Source organism: Pelodiscus sinensis, chromosome 17 (assembly GCF_052426305.1).
Source record: "Pelodiscus sinensis isolate ZL-2025 chromosome 17, ASM5242630v1, whole genome shotgun sequence".
In the NCBI taxonomy this organism is placed as follows: Eukaryota; Metazoa; Chordata; order Testudines; family Trionychidae; genus Pelodiscus; species Pelodiscus sinensis.
The window spans coordinates 24969315-24981315 of NC_143068.1; the positions used below are offsets into that span (position 1 = coordinate 24969315).

General features: G+C 48.3%; 1 protein-coding gene across 2 annotated transcripts in view; it reads left to right on the forward strand.

Moving 5' to 3' along the window:
* Window positions 1-1651: 1651 nt before the first annotated feature.
* LOC102456414 (thyrotropin-releasing hormone receptor-like) overlaps window positions 1652-12001 on the forward strand; it is a 34237-nt gene continuing 23887 nt past the window's right edge. The window contains exons 1-2 of one of the 2 annotated variants that reach the window (XM_075901247.2): window positions 1652-1889; window positions 3418-4278. In XM_075901247.2, coding sequence (XP_075757362.2) covers window positions 3490-4278 — 789 coding nt within the window. In that variant the 5' untranslated portion in view covers window positions 1652-1889; window positions 3418-3489. Of the gene's footprint in view, window positions 1890-2047; window positions 2283-3417; window positions 4279-12001 lie in introns of those variants that run through there. The other variant, XM_075901249.2, reaches the window with a different exon arrangement.

The window sequence follows — 12001 nt, forward strand, 5'->3', positions numbered from 1 at the left end:
TATGCCTTTGTGCGCATAAATATTTTATTGTGATGGAAAAAAGCTGCATTCAGGTGGAAAAGATTAGAGGAAATATTGACCCTCCACCCCAGCCCTGTGGCTGGAAGCAGCTCCCACAGCTTCTCTCCTGCACAGTGCTGAAAGGCTGCTGCTGGCCTTGTTCTGGTGTGAACCCTTCCAGAAATCTGGAGGGCTCAGTGGCCCCCATATGGCTCCCTCATATTGTCTTGAGAAGATGCAGTGCCACGTACCAGGAGAGGTGAGTCCCTTCCGGGAGTCCAGCCAGGCTTGAGGGGTAGAGAGCACTGGACAGGGAACGTTGGGTCTGGCCAGTCAGTTACCCCATCCTTATGTCAGAGGGGTGTACAGGAATGTGCGTGTGCCACTTCTACCCATGCAAATCTTAAAGATAAGAAGGTAAATAAAAAGACTCCAGCTACTCAGTATTTCTTTCTAACAGGGGCCTGGTCAACTTGATGTTAATTGGAATGTTTGTACTGCATAGTTCTGATTGCTTGCCATTGAACTGGCATGAACACTGGTAATTTTACCAAGTGATGTAGCTTAAAGGGTTTCCTCTTCTTGCATATCAGTGACCTGCCACAAACAATGTTGGCAGGAGAGATTTGCAAAGAGAATGTAGCAAGAATGATAGAATCTTAGGGACCTGAAGCGGTCGTCTAACACAGTTCCCTACACTTCTGGCAGGACTTAGTATATGAGTCCTGCAAAGATTTGTCTAACCTGCTCTTAAAATTATAGAATCATAGAACCATACAGCTGGAAGAGACCTCAGAAGGTCATCAAGTCCAGCCCCCTGCTCTAGGCAGGATCAATCCCAGCTAAATCAACCCAGCCAGGGCTTTGTCAAGCCGAGACTTAAACACCTCTAGTGATGGTGACTCCACTACTTCCCTAGGTAACCCATTCCAGTGCTTCACTACCCTTCTAGTGAAATAGTTTTTCCTAATATCCAACCTGGACCTCTCCCACCACAACTTGAGACCATTGCTCCTTGTTCTGCCATCTGTCACTACTGTGAACAGCCTTTCTCCATCCTCTTTGGAACCTCCCTTCAAGAAGTTGAAGGCTGCTATCAAATCCCCCCTCGCTCTTGCTTCTGCAGACTAAACAGACTCAACTCCCTCAGCCTCTCCTCATAAGTCATATGCTCCACCCTCCTAATCATTTTGGTTGCCCTCCGCTGGACCCTTTCCAGTGCGTCCACATCCTTTTTTTAGTGGGGGGGCCCAGAACTGGACACAATACTCCAGATGTGGCCTCACCAAAGCCGAATAAAGGGGAATAATGACATCTCTGGATCTGCTGGCAATGCTCCTCTTAATACAACCTAATATGCCATTAGCCTTCTTGGCTACAAGGGCACACTGTTGACTCATATCTTAGGGGACGGAAATCCCACAGCCTCAGTGGCAGACAGTTTACTCCAGTGCTTAGCCACCCTGACAGCAGCTTTTCCTAATGTCCAACCTAAACCTTCCTTGCTGCAATGCAAACCCCCTGATTCTTGTCCTGTCGTCGGTGTGGCAGAGTACACTTTTTCTGCCTCCGCCTCTATGCACGCCCTTTAGAATGCGCCTAATGCAGCCCTGGCGGCCACCCTCAGGCCGTGCGTCCCCTTTCCTTGCCCTGGGAAGCAAGAGCTACTAGCCAGACTCCCGGGGAAAGCAGAATTCCCAGGGGGGGCCGGGATTGAAGCTTCCAGGGCAGGTTCCAGCCCCTCTTTCGGCGCCTTTCCAAGCCCGACGGCGGCAGAGATGGAGGGCAGCCCGTGGCCTTAGAAACCTGCGGCCCGTTTCGATCGAGCGACACAAGCCGGGGCAGCCCGGGCTCCCGAGGGAAAGAAAAGGTCCAGTCGCCGGCGGCAGGTGGGCTGAGGCGCAGGCTGGTGCTGAGTCCGGGCTGCCCAGCCCCGCGGGAGCAGCAGCGCCTAGGCGGAGCGGAGTAAGCGGGGCTGGATGCAGAGGAGGGGCGGGGAGAGGAGGCAGAGGCGGGGGGGGGGGGGCAGACACTACCGCCCCCTGGGTACCGCTCCTGTCCCAGAATCGCCTCCTCCCCCCTCACCCCGGGGGGCGCAGGAGCCGGACGCTCTGGCCCGCTAGGTCCTGGCTCGGCTCGCTCCGCTCCGCGGCGCTCTAGGACCCTGCACCAGAAGCTGCCGGTGCAGCTGGGACCCCCTCCCCCTCCAGCCGCACACACACCGGGTTGTAGGCAGCGGCAGCGGCGCCGCCGGGCAGCCTGAGCGAGGGACTCGGGAGCTGGTACAGTCCGGCCGGGCCGGGGAGTTGGCGCGTTACAAGCGGGGCTGAGGAGAGGGGCGGCCAGGCGCGGGGAGCGCAGCGGGAGCGGGGGAGGCGCGGAAAGTTTGGGACAGCAGGAGCGGGACCCGATTTGTGCTGCGTGTGCGTCAGTGTGTGAGAGAGAGCCGGGCTGTCTCTGTGAGGTGTGTGTGTGTGTGTGTGTGTGTGTGTGTGTGTGTGTGTGTGTGTGCGCTCTCTGTATGAGCGGGGTGTGTGTGTGTGAGGGGATGCTCTCTCTGTGTGTATGAGCTGGTGTGTGTGTGAGAGAGAGAGAGAGAGAGAGAGAGGGGATGCGCTCTCTCCCTGTGTATGAGCTGGGGGGATGTGCGCGCGCGGGTGTCTATGTGTAGCAGATGTGGGGTGTGTGTGTAAGGATGTTCTGTGTGTGTATGAGCTGGGGTGTGTGTGTGTACGGGTATCTAGGTGTAGCAGATGTGAAGTGTGTGTGAGGGGGTGCTCTGTGTGTGTGTGTGTATGAGCTGGGGTGTCGGTGTGAGGTGCTGTATGTGTATGGGCTGGGCTCTGTGCCTGTGTGTGAGGAGGTGTGAGGGGATGCTGTGAGCTGTGTGCACGGGCAAGGGTATGTGAGGGAATGCTGGTGTATGTAGGTGCTGGCTGGAATAAGGGGGTGTGTACAGGGGTGGGGTGCTCTGGTGTGTGAGGGAGTGCTGAGGTGTGTATGTGTGCTGGGGATGCTTGTGTGCGCTAAGGTATAAGAGAGTGTTGGGGTGCAGGTGTGTGCTCTGTGTGTGTGTGTGTGCTGGAGTATGGGAGTCTGCGGGAGAGGGGTGCTGTGGTGTGTCAGGGCGTTGTGGAGTGTGCATGTGTGTTGGGGATATGAGGAGGTGCTAGGGTTTCTGTCTGTGCTGAGGTAGAAGGGGTGGGAGGGGTGCTGGAGTGTTTGTGTGTATGCTTGGGTGGGAAGAACCAACCTTTGCATTTAAAACCAAACCCTGCCAAACCCCTTGAGCAGTGCAAATCAGAGGTTCCCTGGTGTTCTGGGGGAAGACACCACAGGTAATTGGAGAGGGGAGGGGTGCAGGGAAAAGACCAGAGCGGTTCCTTTGAGCCGACTGACGTTCCCTGCCTTTCCTAGCTCAGGACTCCTGCTGGTGAGAGCATCTGGTGAATCCGTGGGGCTAGCAGCAGATCTCCCAAGCAAGGCCCCATGGAGAACGAGACCTTGGGCTTCGGGCCCCCTCCAGGCAACAGCAGCATCAACCAGACTCTAGGGAAGATGCCCCAGCACTCCCTGGAGCTGCAGGTGGTGACCATCCTGCTGGTGCTGCTGATCTGCGGGGTGGGCATCGCGGGGAACATCATGGTGGTTCTGGTGGTGTTGCGCACCAAGCACATGGTGACCCCCACTAACTGCTACCTGGTGAGCCTGGCCGTGGCGGACCTGATCGTGCTGCTGGCAGCGGGGCTGCCTAACATCTCAGAGGTCGTGGCCTCGTGGGTGTACGGCTACGCCGGCTGCCTGTGCATCACCTACCTGCAATACCTGGGCATCAACATCTCGGCGTGTTCCATCACCGCCTTCACGGTGGAGCGCTACATCGCCATCTGCCACTCCATCAAAGCGCAGCTGCTGTGCACCGTGGCCCGGGCCAAGCGCATTATCGCTTGTGTCTGGCTCTTCACCTCCCTCTATTGCCTGATGTGGTTCTTCCTGGTGGACACGGCCCAGGCCACCTTCTCGGATGGGGCGCAGGTCAGCTGTGGCTACAAGGTCTCCAGGAACCTCTACCTGCCTATCTACTTTCTGGACTTCGCCATCTTCTACGTCATCCCGCTGGGGCTGGCCACTGTCCTGTATGGCCTCATTGCCCGCATCCTTTTCATGAGCCCCCTGCCCGCCACCCCCCAGGACCTCGGCAGGCTCAGCTCCACGCACCAGGGCAAGCCCCCAAGCTCCAGCCAGGGCAACAAGGGGGCTCTGAGCTCCAGGAAACAGGTAAAGCCTGAAATACAGTCTGCTGCTCCTTCTTGCTGCACCAGAAAGGGGGAGGATGTGTGTGGTTGGGAGGGTGGGTGGAGGGCACACGAGAGGTCGAACGGGGCAGGGACTGGAGGTATCAGAGGGTGGAGAAGGACGGGCTGTTGTGCCTGAAGGGGATTTTCCCCCTCCTTTCCTGTGTTCCTAAAAATAAGTTTTCACTCTCTAGCTCTCATGCGTTATAAATACTCTGGGAGTTGGCCTGAGGCATTTTTTTCTCTTGGTGTCCTGGAATGGGCGAGGGTAAGTCAGTGCATTGCCCAGCTGTCCTGGGCAGGATGGATTAAAGGAATCAGTCTGGTGTCTGCTTAGGACAGTGTTTCCCAATTTTATTTGGCCTGGAACCCTTTTCAGCTTAAAAGAATTTCAAGGAACCCCTAGTGTTTCCAGGGTAAAATTTGTCAAGAAAAAAAAAATTGGAGAGCCAAAAAAAAAAAAAAAAAAAAGCTACAAAATAGACTGTCTCTTTAAGAAGGTTCAGGGGAGTGCTGCGTTTTTGCGGAACCCTTACTTTCAATTCACGGAACCCCAGGGTTCCACGGAGCACCAATTGGGAAACACTGGCTTAGGAAGTCATCATAAGCCTGTGGAGTTGCCTTGCGCTGGAGTTTAGCAGTGGGGCAGAATCTCGTAGAACTGTGACCCTGAGCCCTGACTTGGCCCTTTTTGGAACGCCAGTTATTCAATGACACCTGGTGGGGTTCTCTAGGAGCTTTTTCTCCTGGAACACCCCCCAAAGTCGGCAGACTTTCCAACAAAGCCCAGAGTTTTGTGCATTTACATGACTGATCGACCCCTCCCCATCTCCAGCAGCCGTCAGCAACAATGTGCGGGAATAGAGCAGAGAGCAGAGGAATAGTGCTATTGCCTTTTTTTCTATTTCAGGTTTTCTTTCCCTTCCCTGTGCAATGAAATGAGGAGAAAAGGAGCGACAGCTGATAAAAAGGCTGAGTTCTTTTAAAAGGTCCCTGACCACCCAGGGACATTGGTTTGCATCCCATAGACCCTGTCTAAGCGGAGAAGACAGAGAAACGGTTGCCTTGTGCACCACCAGAGAGGGAAGCATTCCGCAGGAACGGAGCAGTCCTGGCTAGACGTTATTGTTGCAGGCTAGCTACTAATGTGCTCTATGATTAAAGGGGTGGTCGATGTTATCACAATGTAACCTGATCTTTACTCCCAAACGGATCATGGTTAATTAACCCTTCTAGTTTAAAATCGCCAAGGAAGAGGCGATCTGATGGGACACAGCTCACCAGACCGGAGTGCCACGCTCAAATTCCCATTCTTTCCTGAGCAAATAGCATACAAATTAATTCAGGGGAGCAAACTCTCCTTCAGTAAAAAAAAAAAAGGAGCTGTCCTCCAGCAGGGGGAGACGTTTCCCTTTCTTTGCCGGTTAGTCCCTGTTTGGCTAAATTGTTCCTGTTAGCGTTCACCGCTCTGTCTGGATGTGCTTTCATTCTCTGCCTAATCCGCACTTTAGCTCGACAATAATTATCTGAAACCTTATTATCCTCCTCCCATTAGTAGACAGTCACAGGGTCCCGATGTGGGACTGTCAGTCTCCCGGAACAGGCAGCTGACACAAGGAAAAAGTTGGGCAGCACTTTCCCATTCAAGTTTGATTGAGCCATTGGGATTTGTGAAACTTAAAAAAAATGCAGCCAAGATGAGGGGAATTTTTTTAAAACAAACCTTAGATATGGGATGCTGATGTTAATTTCTATGGCTAGCTCCTTAGGGCTTTTAGCCAAGTGGAGCCTATCTTTTTACCGGTCTCAACATGACTTCTCTTTTTACACCTGAACTTTATATTAGACAGCTTTTCCACTGGTGCAGGGAGGCAGGACGGGATAGGAACAGGTGCCATTTCTAGAGCTGCCTAATGAATCCAAGCAGGGAGTGAGTCACTGCATCTCAGAGAGGAGACAGTTGTGAAATACCAGGTGCAATAGAATAGAACTCTGTATATGGATTTCCTAAATTGTATGTGTGCATATGTTTCCAATCTTTCTCCTTTAACTCTCTGACTCTTTAACTGGATGAAATGGTAGCATTTGAAATAAAGGAAAGGAAGTGGGGTAGACATGTAAATAATAGGCAAGTGATGCTTTTTGGGATTATGCTTGATAATTGTGGAGCTTTGCACTGCACAACATAACACTTTCAACTCTCTTCAGTAACAATTATTGACTCTGTACGCCCAGCGGAGACCTGTTGATTCCGCTTGTGCAGGCAGACTCAAGATATTTGCCGTCCAAACACACTGTCTCATTTTGGTCACACCTTAATGCATTGTTTATAAGGAGACCTCCATAACATTCTGAGACTAGGGCTCTCTGGTTTGTATCAGGTTTCTAATGGTCTTTTTGATCTGCCAGTGCTTGATAGTCCCTGAATGAGGCTGAGATATGAAATATATAAAATAAAATATTATATTATATTAATGATTACTTATTATTATTTCCCACCTGTAGCTCTTAAAGCATTTTAAAAAGGTGGATCAGTATCATTAACCCCTCATATAAGTGAGGAAACAGAGGCACAGAGATATTAAAAGTATAGCCCACAGTCACATGGCAAAAGCAGAAAGAGACCATGCATCTCCCGTTCCTAGCCCTGTCTGGATTGCACTGCCCCCTTCTGGATCTATCTGAATTATTAAGCTGTGTGATCCATCAGGTGAGCCAACTTGGTGAGACACAGGGACCCCTTACTGGAAGAAATGTTATGATGAGAAATAAACTTCGGAAATATTGGGAGACAGTGAGCAGGAAGGTACCTTCCAAACTGTAGCTCAGGCTTCACTGCCCTGAGACTGACAGCCAGAATTTTCTGTTCAGATTGAGCGCCTAGTTAAAGATCACTTTAAAGAGCTTTCCTCATTATTTCCCTCTCTAAAAGATCTCAATATCGGCAGAGCCAGAGCAAGTGTTGGAGGCAATAAGATAACTGCAGCCATAGGGGAAACGCCACAAAACACAGTTGGGAATGACCAAATGGGAGACTACATGAGACCTGAAGCCATATTAAGGGACATCAGCCAGAGGATAATCAGAAGTGGGATGTGATATGCATCCCTCTCAAACGCACACATTCAACTCCAGTGCTTGTATATCTTTGCAGGTTATTAGTTGCTGCAGTTGAAAATGTTTCTCTTCCTTTGCTGATTCTAGTTCCATTTTCAGAAATTAGAAAACTGAAAGATTTTGTAAACATGCTTTTTTGTCTTCTAACTTTCCTGTCATGATATTGTTAAATTTGACAGGGGACATAGTCATATGTTAAGATCAAGGATGCTCTGAAAGCTGGAGAGAACTGTAGGGTCTTACTTCTCCTTTCACTTCTAATGGTGTAATTTGGGAACAGCTCTAGAGAAGTCAAGCAGAATGAGAAGCAAATCAGGCCCATATAGAGAAATGGTCCATCAGCTGCCAGGAGATGGACTGACCCAAGTTCTCAAATGAAATATCCAAGTAATTTATGCCAATGCCAAACTTTGCCTTAAATTCAGTCATAGTTCTTGTTCCCACTACTTCTGGTTTCCACTCATTAGATCTTCCATTAGCCAATCTTCCATTTTCTCTGTAGTAGAAAATCTTCCCATTAATGTCTAGCTGAGAGCCATCCAGTTTTTAAACAGCAAATTGCGTAGAGCATAATACATTTATTACAGTTCACAGAAAGCAGCAGAGAAGAGACAGAGACAGATGAGTTTATCAGTTCAGAGTTATAGAGCTAAATATTAATATAGTTTTGTGGTATTATCTTCCAGCTTTGCTTTGCTTTGCTTTTTTCGGGGTGGGAGAAAATGCACGTGAAAGTCTACAGTGGGTGGGGGAAATCATTTACCTGGCAGAGAGTAATAGTCACTTCAGGGCAATTCAGTAAATCTGTTTAATGCACACATACTATTGGGAGCTGCTTTCAAAAAAGATGACAGGATTATTGGCATGCTTGATTGCATCCAGCATAATATTTGGAATCATCACAGCTTCAAATTCAATGGACTTGAGAAGATTTCAGAAGACAATGAGCTAACATGAATAATATTATTATTATTAGCATTTATATTGCAGTAGCATCCAGAGGCCATAATCACATTAGAGCTCTATTGAGCTAGGTGATGTATATACATAATAAGTGACAGCCCTTGCCATAAAGAGTTTACCATCTATTGTAAAAGTTACTGCTAAGTGGAGGAGGACAAGCTGCAGACATGATATGCCTTGTTTTTAGTAAGGCTTTGATACAGTGCCACCCACATGACATTCTCAGGAGCAGGAAAGTCCCGAGGTGGGCTGCGGCAGCTGGCGCCCCAGGCGGAATGCACGATTGCTGCCCCCACCTGCATGGCTGTCAATGGACTGACATCATCATCGAGCACCCCGTGCATCCCGTCATGTCATCATTGGGCGCCCCGGGCGCCCCATTGAGGCGGCGCCCTAGGCGACGGCCGAGTCCACCTATAGTCATGGGCTGCCCCTGCTCAGAAGCAAACTAGGGAAACATGGTGTAGATTTGTAAATGGTTCACACTCCTGTGAGTGTCCCTTTGTGGTGGAGGACATGTCTGCAATTTTTGGCCCGGCTATTCTCCAGGAACAGATATGTCCTTGAAAGGTGTCAGGTCCTTTGCCTGGGACCAGGCATCTTCTTATCCCCTTGCTGCAGCTGCTGTGGACTCAGGGGGACCCAGGCCTGCCCACTGGCCCAAGAACCCTGTAAGTAGCAGTTGCCTGCTAAGTGCCTCTAGTGCATGTTGCTCCTGGGTCACTTTCCCAAGCCACTGCTCCAAGGGTTGCCAGATGTCCAGTTTTGAAGTGGACAGTCCAGTATTTGAGCTTTATGTTCAGGAAACAAATTCAGAAAATATAAATGTCCAGTATTTTCTAAATAAGAACTAATGTAGATTGTGATGTAATGTCAAGTGTGTACAGCATTTTTGTTGAAACCATCTGGCAACCCTAACTGCTCTGTCCAGCTTTCTCTCTGGGCTTTGAGGTCCGGCTCTCCACACACCCTGTCCCGAGTTCTGCAAAGTTTAGTAGCCAGTGGTGGCTAGTCTTCAGTCTCTGGACCTGGGTCTGAACCAGGTCTAGAGTTCAGCTTGTACCCAGAACTGTCCAAGGTGCTGCTGTCCTCCCAGTCAAAGCCTAGACCTGGCTGGGTCACGCTCCAGGAAAGAACTGCCAGGCCCTGGCCCAGCAGCTTATTTTATATCAGCCTGCTGGGCCTTGATTGGCTGCAGCAAAAGCAGCCAGTCTATCCTGCTTGGAGGACTTCTCTTCTGCTCTTCTCCCTGGGGCGGGAAGCGGCAAGGCCTCTAGCCTCCAGCCGAGGGCATCGGGCCTAGTCCACCGAGTCACAAGGTTATATTATGGTAAAATACAATTAGCTGAAAGATCATTTTCAGAAAGAAGGTATTAATGGTGCATAAGCTAAATACATGGACCTATCAAGTGGAGTCACTCAAGTATCTGTCCTGGATGTAATACTATTCCATATTTTATTAATTATTTAGATAATGGAGCTTTTAAAATTTGCAATGACAGCAAGCATTTTGGGGGACAGTATTAGAGATAAAAAAAACTTGGCAATTAGAGAATTGTCAGAAATCAACAGAATGCAATTTTAAAAAGACAAATGCCAAATATGACAGGAAGGAGAAAAAATGAACGTACAGCTATAAAATGGGGAATAATTAGCATGGTAGTACTTCTGAAAAGGATATGTGAATTATAGTGGATCACAAGTTGAATATGAGTCCATAGGGTGAGACAGGGTGAAAAAGGTTAATCTAAATCTGGGGTGTACTAACAAGAATGTCAGAGGAGGTAATTGTTTCACTTGTTCAACACTGGTGAGACTTCGACTGGAGTATGATGCCCAATTCTGGGTGCTGCACTTTAGGAACGATGGGACAGACTCAATATACATCTGAGGAGAGCAACTAAAGTCATTAAAGGTTTAGAAAACCTTATCTTTGAGGAGAGGTTAAAAAAACTAGGCATGTTTAGTACTGAGAAAAGAAGACTGAGTGTGGACCTAATAACAGCCTTCAAATATCTTAAGGGCTGTTATAAATACGGACTGGGATCAATTCTTCTCCATGTTCTCTGATGGTAGGGGAAGAGGTAAGGATATAATCTGCAACAAAGGAGATTTAGGTTAAATTTTATGAAAAACTCTATAATAGTAGTTAAGCTCCAAAATAGGCTGCTGAATTTCTATCATGCTATAAATATCACTTAAATACCTTAGAGGAAAAACAATGACTGGGAAGACATGCCAGAAACTCCCATTTCAGGGTGCTGTATATGAACGGTGTTCAATATATCTGAATGCTAAATACATACATGCTCTATATCACACTGACTAGGGGGAGTACCTGCCATCACACCTGCCTGGGTTGTGATCTTACAATTAAGAGTCAGTTCAAGGATGAGAAATTTCCATAGCTGACTCCAGACCCTAGAATAAGTAAGGTTTGTAAGTAAACAATAAAGTTAATACTCTAGAGATGCCTCAAGGGCAAAGCCTTCTTTATGGAAAGGACTGCTGAGAAGAAGGGCTTTATAGCCCTGTAAAGGTAAAAACATTCTGCAGGGAGGCAGTGGAAATGTCTCTTCTGTATCTGAAAGTTTGGTACAAGCAAGAATATAAAAACAATAACAGAACATGTGGAAATAGCAGAGGTGCTTAATGGCTTCTTTGTTTCAGTTTTCAACCAAGAAGGTTGGTTGTCATGGATGATCTAGAGGTCGCTGGCCTGCCTGGGTAAGCCACAGATAGGCCCACAAATCTTTTTTAGTCAAGTATCCATTGTCATGGAGCCTCGCAGATTCCCTTGGCTAGAAACAGCGAACCACAGCCAGTGGGAGCTGGAAGGCTTTGTGGCTACAGACACTTGAATAAACAAAGATCTCAGGTCTACCAGAGGGTTACCTGGGTGAGCCCATGACCCAAGTTTGAAAACTGGTGATCTAGACCATCCCTGACAGATGTTTGTCTAACTCCTCTTAAAAACCTCCAATGATGGAGACTCCACAACCTCCCTTTGCAATTTATTCCACTGACACCAACATTCTGAATTCAATCTGTAGGACAGGAAATTACACCTGTAGGCTTAATTGATATGCTAGTTCCCAGTTCATAGGAATATACATAGGAAATGCCATATTGGATCACAGCAGTGGTCCATCTACTCCAGTATCATGACTTCAACACCCACACTTACGAAGAAAGTGCACAAAATCCTATTGTAGGCAGTCATGGAATAACTTCCTCTGAGGGGAAATTTCTTCTTACCTTCCACTACAGTTTTGCTTATGCCCTGAAGCATGTGTGTTTATATCCCTAATTCACCTAGGTCCTGATCCTGCACCACTGAAGTGAATGGGAGTTTCTTAATTATCTTCCAAATGGGAATAGGATCAGGTGTCTTTAGCAGAAACAAAGTAATCAGTCTTCTGTCTGGAAGGTGATAACCTTTGTGGGGCTTCAGGGAACAGGCTGCCATGTAATTTGAATGTAAGTGCTGCTGAGTATATGCTTCGCATTGTACTTACTAGTATTCAGTCAGGTGATACGAGGTGAAATTAAATGGGCAGTCAGCATTTCCTTGAATTGCTGCTTATGTTTTCAAATACTGGTTTTAATTCTACAGTAATGAAGGG